The sequence below is a fragment of the Nematolebias whitei genome, chromosome 12 (genome assembly GCF_014905685.2).
Source record: "Nematolebias whitei isolate Nwh7 chromosome 12, NemWhi1, whole genome shotgun sequence".
Taxonomy (NCBI): Eukaryota; Metazoa; Chordata; class Actinopteri; order Cyprinodontiformes; family Rivulidae; genus Nematolebias; species Nematolebias whitei.
In genome coordinates this window covers 42,602,055-42,618,623 of record NC_056509.1, presented here as the reverse complement: position 1 = coordinate 42,618,623, position 16,569 = coordinate 42,602,055, and the positions used below count along the sequence as shown (strand labels likewise).

General features: G+C 40.2%; 1 protein-coding gene across 1 annotated transcript in view; it reads left to right on the top strand.

Moving 5' to 3' along the window:
- The window catches only part of LOC119417942 (nesprin-1), a 128,541-nt gene that overhangs the window by 32,535 nt on the left and 79,437 nt on the right, over positions 1 to 16,569 (top strand). The window contains exons 25-38 of the mRNA XM_037685190.1: positions 234 to 389; positions 2,716 to 2,951; positions 3,043 to 5,056; positions 6,752 to 7,086; positions 7,177 to 7,309; positions 9,745 to 9,945; positions 10,415 to 10,668; positions 10,761 to 10,911; positions 12,417 to 12,560; positions 12,654 to 12,785; positions 14,287 to 14,469; positions 14,557 to 14,694; positions 15,088 to 15,273; positions 15,469 to 15,591. Coding sequence (XP_037541118.1) covers positions 234 to 389; positions 2,716 to 2,951; positions 3,043 to 5,056; positions 6,752 to 7,086; positions 7,177 to 7,309; positions 9,745 to 9,945; positions 10,415 to 10,668; positions 10,761 to 10,911; positions 12,417 to 12,560; positions 12,654 to 12,785; positions 14,287 to 14,469; positions 14,557 to 14,694; positions 15,088 to 15,273; positions 15,469 to 15,591 — 4,386 coding nt within the window. The remainder of the gene's footprint in view (positions 1 to 233; positions 390 to 2,715; positions 2,952 to 3,042; positions 5,057 to 6,751; positions 7,087 to 7,176; positions 7,310 to 9,744; positions 9,946 to 10,414; positions 10,669 to 10,760; positions 10,912 to 12,416; positions 12,561 to 12,653; positions 12,786 to 14,286; positions 14,470 to 14,556; positions 14,695 to 15,087; positions 15,274 to 15,468; positions 15,592 to 16,569) is intronic.

Genomic DNA, 16,569 nt, shown 5'->3' with positions numbered 1-16,569 from the left:
TATATATATATATATATATATATATATATATATATATATATATATATATATAGCGTACCTAATACAGTCAGTGTTGACGCCATTTCATTTTCAGTCTTAATTATTTACAACCCCTTGACCTTGCTGCAGTACAGTGCTTGTAATAAACCTGCGCTTGAGTTCAAATCCATCAAAAACAAATTTACTCCTGAATCCTGTTTTTCCTCACTTCGTTTCTTCTTTTGTCTTTAAAGCGAACACCCCACCCTGATTTAAACTGGTACCTGACATCATCTCGTGGTGAAGCAGACGTTCGTTTAGCACAAACAGTGCAACGAGTTTTGGCATGTCGATATGAACCGGCGCAACTCTGTGTCACAGCTATGGCTAACCAGCTGAAGGAGGCACGGGTACGTACTTAAAGAATGTTGTCTAAATGTACATGAAAACCAGATGCTAATATTACCCATCGGTATTTACATATTTGTCTAAAAAAGCATATTGCACATTGAAATTAAGAAACGTGCAACGAAAAACAAGCTGGTATTTTCAGTTCGCCTCCAGGAAGACATTTCAGAAATAGTTTGAGCGAAGATAATTAAAGGTTGTAAAGGTTTTATAGTGACTGAAAGATAAACTGTCTCACAACCTTTTTAATTGGCAGCAGGTCGGTGGCAGGATTGTTTAAATAAACATTTTAAACAACTTTTTGAAACAATGTCATCTTCAGTTTAATTATCGTCAATCTACCGTGTAACAATTTGTTGGAATGATTATGCAACACACCACTTAACTGACTTTTTTATATTAAACAAAAATTGGATCAGAGGTTTGTGTTGTTAATTTTCTCTAATCCGCACAAGGTCAACATTTTGCCAACGGGCTCAAATATATACATACACACCCACTAATGTTTGGTTTAATGTCCTTTAGCAAATTGCACTTTGACCACAGCCTTTTTCAGCTTTGTTCTTGCTGAATATTTGACCCTTCAACGTCACACGAGTTTGTAAAAATCGTTTAAATTGGCTGGATTTCTGGCACACACCGGCTTTAGTTTGAAAGCGTGGGCCACAGTTGAACAAAAGTACTGAGAACCACTCCATCAACTTAATGCTAGCCTGCTTTATATAATCAGAAACCAGTTCTGATGTGTTTGGGATCCAGTTGGAGCAATGCTTCAACCGTTCAGCTGTTGTGTTGAGGTGAAGTTGAAGAATTTGGGGGAAGACCTCCATTATTATTCAATCCACCTTGCTCAGTGCACAGCACCTCATCATGATGCAACCACAACCGTGCATTCACTTGTCATTTTTGTACAAATAAAAACTTTTTGCTCGTCCATCGATCCTGAAGGTGTCACTTTTGAAGCAGGAGGTTCTTCTTGGCCTGCACCCTTTCAGTCTGTGGTGATAATTCCCTCATAGTGGGACGATGACGCTGGTGTTCCAGCAGCTTCCAGTGCATGTCGGGCTTGAGCCACGGTGGTTCGTGGGCTGTTACTGTTGAATAATACTCAAAGAAGCTGCACTCGAGGACATGAGAATACATTTTAACTAGTTTTACTTGCAAGGGCAGACACTCACAGGCTTATACAGATGCATAAAAGTTCTACATCATGGAGCCCAGTCACGAGAATCTGTTCGTGTGCGAGGTTTGTTTTTATAAACGGTAGCCCCTCGCTACTTCGCCGTTCGACTTTTGCGGGCTCGCTCTTTCGCGTTTTTCAAAGTAAGGTTGGACATGACACACAATTGGCTGATTAATGGATGAACTGCAAGATCGGCTGGATTTTTAAATTTAAAATAAATTATTTAGCACCTGCTGCACCTGTGTGCAGCTCACATGTGCAGGGAGAAGCTCCCTCCTGCAGCATTTCAATATCAGCTCTGCAGCGGAGAAGTGGGCGTGGCCCAGAGCGCTGGCAGGTGGCTGAGAGCAGCAGGAGGCAGCGAGATCATGACATGCTGTGCTCTTTCAGTGTTTAGAGTTTAGAAACCTTGTTTAGAAGAGTTTTAAACACCTTAATATAAATAATAAATTAAACTACTACTTACTGCTTGTACTACTGTTCCTAATTCGTGGAGGACTGAGAACAGAAACCCCCGCGATAAACAAGGGACTACTGTATATGCTTCTCAGCTCTCACAGGACCGATGACCTCGGCCTCCCAGCTGTACATGCAGGATCAAATAAGCTCCTCTCCCGATAGAAAATAACTCTCTGGCAAATCAAAAGTTACCATTAGTAGTTATAAAACATCCATACACCTTGACCAAAAAAATCCCCTGAGAGTTGCAGAATACTGTAACTAATTTCTTTTTATCTAACAATGACATGAGTAGTGGTCAGTACAATGAATGCTGTCAATCAAATCCTCATCTATGTAGGTAAAGACAAACTACCAGCTACAGCCACTCATGATGATTAACGAGACGTTAATAGGCTTTGGTCTCATCAAGTTAGGTCAAAGTAAAAACCTTCAGCTCCGTTTATTAAAAGATTTAGAAAAATGTATGTATATTTGAATTTTCTGTATATTTTTGAGCCTGTTTAATGAAATTGGACTTGTGTACCCAATTATTGACCTTTAAAACATAACATTAAAGTCCTACGCTGCCTAAAATATTAACATTCATCACAGTGTTTTAATAAATGTTTACAAATGTCCTTAAGATTCAGTATAAACTAAACTAAAACGATGATTTTCAAAGTGTTTCGATCTGTCTGCCACAGGAGTGTGAGCGTTCTGTTCAGGAGTTAGTGGCTGCCATGAAAACCAGCACAATAGCTTCGGAGTCAACTGATCCAAAACGCGCTGAGAGACAGTGGAGCGGCGCTCTGCTGGACGCTGTCGCCACCGTGCAGGTCAAATCAGCACAGCTGGATCAGGTCAACCAGTATCACCACCAGATGAGGATCACCAAAGCTTTTCTTGAAGTTTTGACAGAAGAGATGGAAAAAACAAGCTTGTGAGTGTATATTATTAGTTTTTTTATGTTTAAAATCATTACTTGATTAGTGCTTTTTCCTTGACATGTGGTAATATATTGTGTTTTTCAGAAACTCTTTGAGAGGCAGTGGCCTTCAAGCTGCAAAGCTTCACGCTCTGCTTCAGACCATAGAGCAGAAGAAGTCAACGATGGAGCATTTGCTCAACTTAGGCAGCAAACTGTCCGTCCACCTGAGTGATGCTGAAGGTTCAGGCGCTCTCCATGCTCAGCTCGGGGATCTCCAGGAACAGTGGAGGCTTCTGAAAGGACGTATCAGAAGAGCCTTTCAGCAGGCGTCATGCTCTAAATCTCAATATTCGCTCGTTTTAGAAGAGGCGAAGCAGCTTCACGACAAACTAGAAGATTTTCTGGAACTTGAAACTGACGGCCTAAGTTCTTTAGAGTTAGTCTGTCTGACCACAGATCTAAAACTGTACAACCAGCTCTACTTAAGCTTACAGTCCCGGTCACATGCCCTCGTCAATTTCTCTTTGGGTCAGAAAGAAAAGGATGAGCTTGAACATTATCTGCAGGAATTAGGATCGTTGTTCAACGTCTGTAAGGAGAAACTTGATGCCTGGACACAAGGCTGTGGGAGCAATTCTTTAATTAAGATCAACAAACAGCTACGCGACCTAATCGTATGGGCGAAGCAGGCGGAAACCCACATTTCTACTGGGCAAAAGTTGGCTCTTTTTCCTGACGAGGCTCGCGTTCAGATTGCCGAAATGAGGAAGTTTCAGACCGATATTTTGTCTAGGCGGAGAGAGATGAGACTACAAGTTGAAGAGATGAAAGGCGAGGAAAATGAAGACGGTGAAGTATTGAAGACGGCAGAAGACTTGTATGAAACCGTTGCCGACGGCTTGGATCAAGTTCTTGACTCCATGAAGACAAGTCTTAGTGAAAGGGAGGAACTTTTAAGTGAGCTTGCTAGCTTAGACTCCTGGGTAGCAGAATTACATGCTAACAGAGACCCCTGCACACGTACTGAGAGCATTTCAAAAACGTGCATCGGTAACCTTGAGCGTGAGCTGGAAACTCACAGATTAGCCACAGTGGAGCTGGAGAAGCAACTACAACTGCTGGACACTTTGTCCGAAAGTTGCACAAAAATCTGCATGCAGTTAAGTCCAGGAGAGGGCCGCTTCCTTTCCACAAGGCTTTCAGGGCTATGGACGGAGTTAGATGGACTTCTAGCTCATGAGAAAGCAACCATTATGGAATTAGAGGAGCTGATACATCAGCGGACATATTCAGATGAGGAGTTGTCTACTATACAGGATAACTTAAAGGAAATTGCTGCTGATTTGGAGCAACAGAAGTTCCCTTTGACACAAGAGACATGGTCTATAATGGCGAACTTGAAGCACAAATTAATGGAGCATCAGTGCCAAGTCCAAGAGCTTCAGCACTGCCAGCAGGACAAGCGCAACTCTATGCTTTTTGCAATTAGTGACCTGCAAGAGAAGTGCAAAGTTCTCTGTGTAAATATGTTTGAACAAGACAAATACTTGTGCCTGAGAGAACAACTGGAGGGATCTATGGATGTCGCCAAAAGCCAAATCCAGGATGTTAACAACCAAGCAGTAAATCTAAATGAGCGGTTGAGATTGTGCCACGCACTCCTAGTTGAACTTCCTTTGGTCGAGACACAATGCGAAGCAGCAGCAGATCAACTGGAGACCATAGCTCCGGAGCTACACGCGTCTGAGCTGCATTCAGAAGAGGAAAAGATTCGCCGCACGCTGAAAACTTTGACCTCCTGGGAGCGTTCCGTCTCCGACGAGCTCCAAGACCTGGAGGCTAAGTTTCTGCCGTATCTGCAGTGTGACTCTGAGCTTCCTGCTTTAACCGATCTGTTACACAAAACAAGACTGGGACTGGAGGGAGCGAAACCAGTCAGTCCTGATGAGAGAGCCATAGATGTTGAGCTGCAAAACTACTGGGTTATTTTCAGAAATGTAGAGTCTGGGATGCGAGTGCTGGAAGGTCTGGCAGAGAGAGAAAATGTCGACATGGGGAACTTCAAGGGCCTGTATTCTCTCAGAGATGCAGCCATGCAAGAATGCAACTCACTGATGGTAAGCTCCTATTAATGTGGAAATGCTGATTCAGCATTTTAGACTTTTCAACATAATTCACTTCAATTACCAATATTTTGTTGATTGAAATACATTTTTTTAAAATATCTTCCTTCAAGAACATTCTCTTTGAAATCTGCTTCAGCATACTGGCTCCTTATTAGTCTTTATTTCTACTTGTAGTTTCTGCTACCTTTAGCGTTTAGCCAACTTTTTGCTACTTTCAACTTCTAGCTAGCCCTTTGCTGTTATTGGCTAGCATTTTGCTAATTTTAGCTTTTTAGTTTTTTGCTACTCTGACTTATAGATAGCATTTTGCTACTTTTGTTGGCCTTTTGTTACATTTAGCTAGCCTTTGGTTGCTTTTAGCTTTCAGCTAAACTTTTGCTACTTTTAAGTAGCTTTCTGCTTTTAGTTTTAAACTAACCTTTTGCTACATAACCATCCCTAACGTTATACAGTGGAAGAATGAGTTACATTTGTTTTATAAGTCTTTGTGTTTGGTGAAGTCAAAAAATGCTTCCAAGTTGACGTCTTTTTTGAAAACATTTCACGTGTAACGTATACCCTGGACTTTTATGTTGTAAATACAATATGCCCCTTTAGGTTTTTTGTTTGTTTGTTTTTGTTTTATTATTAATTTTGGGGTTTTGTTTGTACGGTTTTATTTTGTATTCTTATTTGGTTAGATTTGTTTGCTAGTAAAGACGTAGTGTGAACACAATGTATATATTATGGTACCTTGTTTGATGTTTGTATACGTTTAATAATTAAAAAAAACTTTTGCTACATTTTGCTTTTTGCTAGCATTTTGCTGTTATTAGCTAGCCTTTAGCTTTTTTAGGTAGCTTTCTGCTTTTGGCTTTTAACTCACCTTTTGCTACATTTAGCTTTTAGCTAGTCATTTGATACTTTTCATTTCTAGCTAGGTTTTTGTTATTATTGGCTATTTTTTTGTTACTTTTAGTCTCCTTTTTTTCTTCTTTAAATTTTTTCTAGTTATTTTGTACTTTTAGTAAAGTTTTGGCTACTTTTGGCAGCCTTTTGCTGCCCTTAGCTTTTAGTTAGCCTTTTGCTACTTTTAGCTAGCCTTCTGTTACTTTTTGCTTTTAGCTAACCTTTTGCAACTTTTAGGAAATTTTCTGCTCCTTTTAGTTTCAATTTAACCTTTTGCTATATTTAGATTTTGCTAGCCTTTTGCTATTATAGTATTTTGCTACTTTTCGGTAGCTTTCTACTTCTTTTGATTTTTAGCTTGCCTTTTGCTACATTTAGCTTTTAGGTAGCTATTTTGTACTTCTCATTTCTGGCAAGGGTTTTGCTATAGTTGGCTAGCTTTTTGCTACTTTTAGCCTTACTTTTTTTCTCCTAAGTTTTTCCTAGTCATTTTATACTTTAGTAACTTTTGTTACTTTTGTTAGCCTTTTGCTGCTTTGGTAGCCATTTGCTGACCTTATCTTTTTAATAGCCTTCTGCAGCGTTTAGCTAGCTTTTAGCTACATTTAGCTTGCATTTTGCTACTGTAGCTATTAGTGTTTTGCTTGTTTTGGTGCTAACTCACTTTTAGCTTCTGTAGCAACTTTCAGCAGTCATTTAGCACCCACTGCATGTTTGCAGAAAATGCAGTTTCTCTAGTTTTAACTGTTTTCCACAGATCCTTTTGAATGTTGATTTTGATAAACATGTATCCAACAGGTCGGCCTGTCTGAGGCCAGAGAGTCTTTAAAGGATTATCAACGGGCAGCTCAGGAAGCGGTAACCTTTCTTCTTAACGCAGAAGCAACCTTCCTTTTGTCTCCTGGAGAGTTTTTGGATTGCGCCGAAGAACAAAAGCGGACTCGGCAAGCTTTAAAAACTCTTGATGAAGAATTTCAAGCTCACGTTTGTCACCTGGTGGAGCGTCTGCCCCAGCAGAGCTGCATCTCTCAACCAGAGACTGAACTTCTCCATTCCAGCATCCTCAGCCCGTTGCTGGTTAGACGAGCTGTACTGAAGGCTCAGGCTCATCTCAGACTACAGCGTTTACAGAGGTACTGTTTTTTTTAACCGCTAGAAATATCCACAAATGTCTTGGTTGTAGTACTGCGTTTACATATTATTAATATCATGTGACCTTACAGGTGTGAAATAAGAAAGCAGAGTCGTGAAGAGGTACAGCAGCGAGTTTCAGAGTTTGACAACAGACTTTCAGAACTGGCTGCAGAACACGTGACGTCATATGATGAATGTATTGCCCTGCAGAAGAAAGCGAAGGTTGGTAGAATGCAGTATTTATGTTGTACTGAACATATTTTAGGACATGTTTTGGTAACAAATGTTTGCTTTTAAAAGAAAATGTTTTAAATGACTAGATGTACATTGAGTGTGTTTCATACAACTGTTTGCTTTTTTTTTTACGTTTACTGTTCGCCCATTTTATCCTCGCCATCATGAGGGCAAGGCTAAAATTTCTCCCACGTTTTTATAAAGTATCTGCAAATGGAGCCAATTGTAGTTGTCCCGGTGTGTTTTTATTAGCTAGCAAATAATTGCACTAAACAAGATACAAAAATCCCATTGTATTCAACATTTAGCATCGAAATTAAAGATTTTTATTGGCTTATAGCAGGGGTGCCCACACTTTTTCAGCATGCGAGTTACTTTTAAAATGACCAAGTCCAAGTGATCAACTTAATATAAAAATACTAAACATTTACTTATTTATAAACATTAAATATGCTTTTTATCTTTTACGTTCTTGTTTTTTTAGTATTTTACCATGTTTTATATGGCACCTTGATTTATTGTTTTATAATACTTTTATTTTAATTGCACTTTACTGTAGTTTATTGTTGTTTGTACTTTATATGTTGTCTGTCTAAAACAGGTCTCTTTTGTAAACGAGTCCTGTGACTCAATGAGACTAACCTGGATAAGTAAAGTTTGAATGAATGAATACATCCCAGCTCGCTGTGGACGCAACGTAAATTACAAAACCCAAAAGTATGTTTAAAAAAAAAAAAAAAAGTGGCAATTTATTTTTACTGTCCGCGCACAAAATAATAAACAAAACCCAGCAGTAACTTCTGTTCTTCACACAAAGGAACAGAAAACAACAGGAATAACTTAATGTTTGAAAAATAACCTGAGAGGTGAAAGTTCATCCCTGACAGCAGCTGCTTTTAACTGTAACCGTATTTCTTGATACCCGAGAGCTTTGATGGAAGATAATATATTTTTTAAAAGTCTCTGAACAACGTCAGCTGCTTCAACGAATGCCTCTTTTACCATCTCTCTGTCTTGAAAAGACTTCTTGTGCTGAACAATGATTAAAGTGACTCACCTGGAGTGACGCTTCGCTGCTGGTCAGCTGTAAGAAAAGTGACCGCTGTCCAGAGAACTGGGATTTCAGTTCTGTCACCGTTTGTGTCGAACGCTTTTTGAATTCTCTCACCGTTTTCTTTCTCGGCTCGCTTTTTAGAAGGAAGTCGGCGCCGTAGTTTTTATGAATAGTTCGAAAATGCTACTCCGGTGAAACGCACTTTGAATATTCAATTCAATTCAATTCAATTCAATTCAAAAATACTTTATTAATCCCAGAGGGAAATTATTTTGTTGTTGGAACTCGTTATCCTCATTTCATTAAGAGATGTTATAGATGCTGATGGCTTTTGTAAAGGTCCATCCCTCAGTGGATCCTAAGAAACTGGCTGCAGATGCTGTCCGATCCGTCCACCCAGACTCAGCAGGCCTCTCGGTTCCCCTGGACTGTAGGACCGCCCGAATGCTGGGCAGAACTCCTCCCAGAGCGATGGCTACTCCTCCCAGCAGTCTGCCAAGCTCCTCGTCACTGCAGATAGCCAACTGTAGGTGCTGAGGGACGATCCTGTCTTTCCACTGTCATGAGCCGTGTTTCCTGTTAGTTCCAGGATCTCAGTGGTCAGGCACTCGAGCGCAGCTGGCAGGTAGATGAGAATGCGTCCACAGAACATCCTTTTCAACTCATTTGAGAGTTGGGGCCATAGTTGAGATATTATTTGAGCTTTTTAGATGTTAATCAGCTGCTGTTGGTTGTAGAAAACTGCCTTGTTGCCATGGTTACGCATCATAACAAATGTCCAAAACCAAAAAAATCTCTGTAAAAATCCTTCCGGCTGCACAGCGTCCGATACCAGAGGAAACAATCATCCAAAAAATGTGATTTATATCCAGAAAAAGAGGAATTAAAGTTTCCAAAAGCAAAATCTCAGAATGAAAGTAACAGAGCTGCTCCAACATGCAGCCACCTGGAGCGGCGCAAATCTAGAATAAGACATTGAAAAAAAAAAAGTCCTCCTCCCCCGTTCTGTATGAAAATGGTAACTTTTTGCTTACTTGGTCCAACTCCCCAACTCATTTTACACACTTTCTTGAGTTTAGATATAAACTGGAGGCTAGTGAAGATGGACTGATCAGCTGACGCCTATTTAAAAAACACAAATTAAAAAAAAGGTCTAATCTCTTTTTCGCTGTGGAGCTTCTGATATTACCTTTGTGAACTACCGGTAGATCGCGATAGCCGTATTGGGCACCCCTGGCTTGTAGTGATAACATTTAGCATTTTAACCAGTATCGTATTCCTTACCTAATCGACACGTAACTGTAAAACAGTCTTTGTAAATAAGTGGTGCTGGATTTAGGTTTAACTTGACTTTCATTTCTTTTTAAAGCTTTTGATGGAAGATCTTCACGGGTTCATGAGGCAGATAGAAGACCTGGGGGTTGGATGCCCAGTGCAGGGTTGCAGGTTTCGAAGGGATGGTGAGCTGTGCGCCCTCTGGAGGCGCTGGGCATCGTTACGACGAGCCGCGGGCCTCCTGATGATGCACACAGAGCAGAAGGGCGAGGAATGGAAGGACATCACTACGAGTGTGAGTGCTACCATCCATTAATCCTTTTGGTTCGAATGGAACGCAGACAAGCTAATATTATAAAAAAGGTCACACATTTCATTTGTTTTCTCAGATGTAAGCCAAATCGCCAGATTTCTGCAGCATTTTAAGACTTAAATTGCGCACCTGCTGCAGTACCATATTTTTCTGACTATAAGGCGCAACATCAATGAACGGGTCTGTTTTCATACATAAGGTGCACCGGGGATTATAAGGCGCGTTAAGCGAAACAAACCAGTCAGATAAGTCAAACTTTATTCAACTCATTCACAATAACCACATATAATCTGTTCGAGGTCAGTAAGCACAACCAGAATTAAAACATAAGGTGCACCTGATTATAAGGCTCGCTGTTGATTTTTGAGACAATTAAAGGTTTTAAGTGCAACTTATGGTTTGAAAAATCTGGTACAATCTGAATAATGTTGATTAAATCTTATTTCTTTAGTTGGAACAGTGTTGCAGCCGCGTGGCTAGTCTTCAGGCTGAGGTTTCAGACTCCGCCAGTGTCTCTCAAGAGGAGCCCCGGGAGCTTCTTTCTCGGGCTGAGCTGCAGCGATCAGGTCTGGAGCAGGACCAGCAGGCCTTGTTGTCCCTGCAGCATCGGTTGGAACGCATCCTGAACTCGCCAGCTCCCCACAAACCCGTCAGCCCCGGACCCATTGGTAAAACGTTAGTGAAGCTCCAGGAGAGCGTGAGGAGGTAGGGTTATTTGTTTTATATCTGCGCAAAATAAGTACTTTGTTTTAATGAAAGATGTTTAAAAGTTGTTTTTTTTTTTTTGTTCACGTCAGCTTGAAAGAGCGAAACCTGCTGCTTTTGGCTGCAGCCCAGACAGAGGAGAGGGAACATGAGCAAATCCAGGAAGACATAGAAGATGTGGAGAAGCACCTGTTTGGTGTTTTACCAGAGCTGGAAGTGTGTTCCGATCCAAACAAAGAACAGGTCAGCTCTTTTTTATGTTTTAATACCTCACAAGCTTAGAAACTGTCAGCAGTTAAAGCAGATTTAGTTGGGGAGAGATATTAAAACTGTATCATTGGATACGTGAAACATTATCTCCATCCATCCATCATCTTTACTTCTTCCATTTCGGGTCACTGGTGCGGGACACCCTGGACAGGTCTCCAGTCCATCACAGGGACACATAGAGACAAACAAGACAAACAACCATTCATTCTCTCACCTAGAGACAATTTAGAGTTACCAATCAGCCGAACATGCATGTTTTTGGTCTGTGGGAGGAAACCGGAGTAACCGGAGAAAACCCACATATGCACGGAGAGAACATGCAAACTCCACCCAGAAAGGCCCCCGGCCGGGATTTGAACCAGGGCGACCTGTTCGCTGAGAGGCAGCACGTGCATATACCAACTGTGCCACCGTGCCGCCCCATAATCGGCATGATTTTTATTTATTTATTTTGCATTTCCTGTTCGATATCATTCATCAATGAGAAAATTCAACACTCGTTCCATAAAAATCAAATCTGCTTGTAGAGGATATTTCACATACTTTTTATTCTTGAAATAAAACTTTAACGTTTACCAGGAAAATAAAACCCCACTTGGAACGTTGCGTAAAATGTAAAAAATAGTCAAGTGATTTGCAAATCTGATCAACTTTTATTTTATTTACAGTAGAAACTGGTAAAATAAACTATAAAATGTTAATGTTTTGGAGGGAAAAAAAGCGTAATGTTGAATTTATGGCAGCAACTTGAAATAGATATATTTAAATATATTTAAATACTAAAATAAACCATAACGTACTACTTGTACTACTATTCCTACTTGGTGGTTTTTCACTTATTGCGGGGCTTCAGGGTACAGATCCCCGCGATAAACGAGGGACTACTGTATAACTTTCTGTATTAAAGGTGCATTCCCAGTAAGCTGATGATCCCAGAGGTACCAAGTCACCCCCATACCATCAGCGAGGCCAGCTTTTGAACTATTGTGATAACGGGCTGGGTGTTCGCTTTCGCTTTTTTATATGGAAGATGTGGCATTCGTGGTTTTTCTAAAACAATTTCATTTTTTAATTAATCTGATCACAGAACTTCATGTAATTTGTTGCAAAATATTCCTTCAGCCTTTTCTTAGTCTGATCACTTAGCTTGTGTTGTCATCATTAGATGTTTTACTGCCATAACATTCATATTTGCCTTTGTTCATTTTAATCGTTTATTGTTTTGCTTTTCAGAATCTGGTACAGTTTGTTTCAGCATGTTCAGTTGTGATTTAAAAAAATGTGTTCATAAGCTTTATAAATCAATGCATTCTGTTATACATTTTACATGGGATTCCACCTTTATTTTATTGGTGTTTTATAAATTTGACCCAATTGATTGATCGTATTTTCTAAGTATCAGAGCTGAATTTGTGACCCTGATTCGTAGTTTCTGTCAGTTTTCTCATTTCTGTTTTTTTGTGTTTCTTCCCTGAAAGGAGCTCCAACAACGTTTGTACTCCCTGAAGAACAAGCTGAAGTCGATCACAGGCAGCTTACAGAGCCGATACGCTGCAGTTCCTGCTGACTGTGGAAGGCAGATTGACGAAGTTAAACAGTCTCTACAGAAAGCAGAAGAAATGGTGAAGATAAGCCGCTGAATCCTCGTTCGCTCGTTGGAACATTAACACTACAAAATCTTGCTGTGACAGATGTTTATGTCTTTCTTCCTGCAGCTCTTGGAGAGGAACAACCCAGTTAGGAAACTGGCTGGTAGAGTGAAAGGTCTCGGTTCTGGCCTGGAGAGAGTGAAAACTTTACTGGAGCAGAGAAGTTCAACACTCGGCGAAGCTCAAGCTGTCCTCAAGGTTCTGTTTGTTCATGTGCCTTTGTAAAACATCTGGACTTATGTCACATTTTATGTCTTTGTTTTACTTTAACATTTTTACCTTTGATGTAAACACTCGTCTTATCTGACTTTAGGTTAAAATTAGAGAAATCGCATTTCCTGCGAAAATGCAATGTGAATGCTGGAGAACTTGCTGAAAAACAGCTAAAATTATCTAAAACATGCTGAAACGTAGCTGAAATGGGAGAGCAAGCCCAAGTTAGCAGAAGAAAGCAGAAAAAACACATGTATTTGCTGAGTTAGGTTTAAACAAGCAGAAATTAGCACAAAAAAATAAGAAATTAGCTAAACAATAGCTGAAATGTAGCTGAAAAGGCAGAAAGAAGCTCAAACTACCAGAAGGAAGTGGAAAGAACCGAAATTAGCACAAAAAAAAGGGAATTAGCTGAAAAAGCTAAATTTAGCACAAAACTACGGTGGCCGGGAGGTGCAAAACAAATTTACATTTCAGAAAATGGCTAAAAAGTTGCTGAACTAGCAGAAAAAGCTGAAACTAGCCAAAGTAATCTGAAAAAAGCTCAAGCTGAAATTAGCAGAAAGAAGTTAATTAGGCTGAAAGTAGCAGAAATTACCACAAAAACTTGAATTAACTGAAAACAGCTGAAATGAGCTAAAAATGTTAAAACATAGCTGAAAAGGTAGAATAAGCTTAAATTAGCTGAATAAAGCAGAAAGAACACATTTGTCCAATTAGGCTGAAAGAAGCAGAAATGAGCACTAAACAAAGTGGAAATTACTGTTAACATCTGAAAAGTAGCTAAAAAGGCAGAAAGAAGCTTAAATTACCAGAAGGAAGTGGAGAGAGCACTTTTTTGCTGAATTAGGCTGAAAAAAGTTGAAATGAGTGCAAAAAAAAAAGTGGAATTAGCTGAAAAAGCTAAAATGAGCATAAAACTGCTAAATAGCAGAAAAAAAACTGAAATATAAAGACATAATCTGAAAGGAGCATAATAAGCTGAAATTAGCAGAAATAAGTTAGAAGAAGCGCAAAAATGTTGTAGTTAACAGAAAGAATACGAAAGGAGAACAAAACAGCTGAAGTAAACAGCTGAAAGTAGCTGAAAATGTTTAAGGAAGCTAAGAAGCTGAACAAAATATGAAAGGAGCAGTAAAAGGTTGTAAACAGATCTAAAGATTTGAAGGATGTAAAATGAGCTCAGTTTTAAAATGGCAGAAAAGGTTAAATATTTCAACAAGCTAAAGTTGCACCAATACCAAAAGTCAAAGCAGGATTGTCCTGAACGAGCCGAACGTTTTGAGACATGTTTTTGTTGAAACGGCACAAAAATTGTGGAACGAGAAAGAAGCTGAAAAACGCACAGAAGAAAAATGGATCACGAAAGTAAACGCTTCCTAAACATTCACACAACTAGCTTGTCATGCTAACTGTGCCCTCGGCCCTACGTTTTACGCCAGACGTGGCGTTTTGTGTGACGAGCCTTGTGTGGATTTCTCTACAGCGAGTGTGGGATGAGCTGGATTCCTGGCGCAGTAGATTGATGCTTCTGGAAAGTGAAGTGCAGGATCTTGCAGAGGACCATCCAGATAAAGCCCAGGTGCTCATGGACCAGCTCACAGAGCCGCTGCAGCTCTACCAGAACGCAGCGCAGATGGCCGAGCAGCGCACCGTCTTCCTCAGCAAAGTCAGACTCTTACGTTTGACTTCATCTAACATTTGCGTTGCAGCAGGGCGTAAAACTTGACGCTGATGATACTTTCTCTGTTTTTAGATCCCGGCCTGTCTGCAGGAGTTTGAAGACATTTTTCACAGAGCTGCCTGCTGGTTAACTGAAGCCCAGACTTGGCTCAGCTCTCCCTGCTCATTCACAGCAGCTAAAAGTCTCTACAAACGAGCAAAATATTTGAAGGTGAGACAACAAGAGCCAAAACATCTCTGATGACCTTTGTTAAAAAAATTTTAACTCGTGTCTATTTATGTTAGATTCTTTTTTATTGCCTTTAGCGGAGGGTAATATTGATTTGCCTGTGCCCGAGTGTGTTTTTGTAGCATTAGCAAAATTTCTCATGTACAAGTGAGTAATTAAAAACATGATATTGTATGAGGCTGTGGAGAATGTTGCCAAAATGGCTATAACTTTATCAGAAGTCTTAGTTTAAAAGCCTTTATTTAATTACAATATTTGTAATTATTTGATTTTTCCATTACTCCTCTTTGTGTTCACACCTTGACATTGTAAAACACAACCTTCGGATCTTAAACAGTGGTTATAGATGTTCTGACTTGAATTTCTGATCCACAGTTGATCCAGGATGACTCTGAGGGGATCAGACGCACCCTGCAGGACTTCAGGTCAGTGTTGGCTGAGATCTCCACCGTGTGCGACATCAGCACCCAGGAGGAGAGGCTGGACCAGAGCTACCAGGAAGTGCACAAAATGCAGAGCAGCATCATTGAGCCGCTGGACCACCTCCTGCAGGCTGCTGCCGTAAGAATGTCAAAAACATGACTCCTACCTTTTTTAAAGTTTGTATGTCGCTCATGTGACGTGACCTCAAATTATATTAAACAAAAATCCCCCCCCCCCCCCCCCAACAAGTGATTTGTTATGTACCAAAATGCAAATGTTTAATTTTAACGATGAGGTGTAATTTTCTGAGGAGGTTGCTGGTGTTGCTTTCAGCTGGTGGAGGACGTTGAGGCGGACTTGAAGACGATGGAGAAGAACGTCACAAAAATTGGGTCCATTTTATCCTCAATGGACATGACTAACATAACCCCGACAGAACATCTTCACAACCGACAGGTAAAGCACCGAACATCAGTTGTTTTTTTGTTTGTTGACTAAAATGCTGGATAATTTAATTATCCCATCATCATCTCATTAAATAAATAAGCCACGCAGGACAGGAGAAGATCTTTTTTGCCCAGGTTGAATCTTACAAGGTGGAACAGCCGTTGAAAACCAGCATACAGGCTGTTGCATCATGCCCAGATCATTAGGTCTGCCCACAGGCAGTATAAAGAAGTGTCTTTTTATAATGGCACAAAGGTGAGGTGAAGACAACTCTGCTTTCCAGCTTAGGGCTTTGAGTTTATCAGGTGAATGTCTCCATGCTTCTGCAGGCTCCCCTTTGAAAAGACAAAACAACTCTTAACAAACACAGAACATAGGTTCTATAACATCTGACATTAGTAAGTGAAAAACATCCATGACCTTTACATCCCCCATCATAAACACTGTAGGCATGGCAGAAATAGCATGAAATACTTTACGCTGAAGGACATGACCTAACTTAGCCTGACGATGTCACTCAAACCCTGTAAAATATATTTAAAATGTTAAAGCAGATGTTATCTTGAGCTGATTTTATATTTTTAGGTTTACAGCTGTAACTATACGAACCACTTTGAGTGCTTCAAGTTCAAGAATCTTTATTATCCCCAATGGGCAATTAGTTTCACAGTCACAAAAGATCCATACTAGACGAGACGTTAAAGTAACGGAACAGAAATCATCATGATTGTTTGTTGAGAAGCCTGATCTCTACAGGAATGAATGAGTTTTTCAGTCTGTTCTACATCTGGGCAGCAGATACCTGCGTCCAGATGGAACCTGAACTCACCATGGAGTGGATGATCAGGATCTGCCAGAATCAGCCTGGCCTTGTCCACTGACTTTGCCTTGTGTAGGTCAGTGATGTTCTGTAGGCCAGTGATGTTCTGTAGGTCAGTGAGGTTTTGTAGGTCAGTGATGTTCTGTAGGCCAGTGATGTTCTGTAGG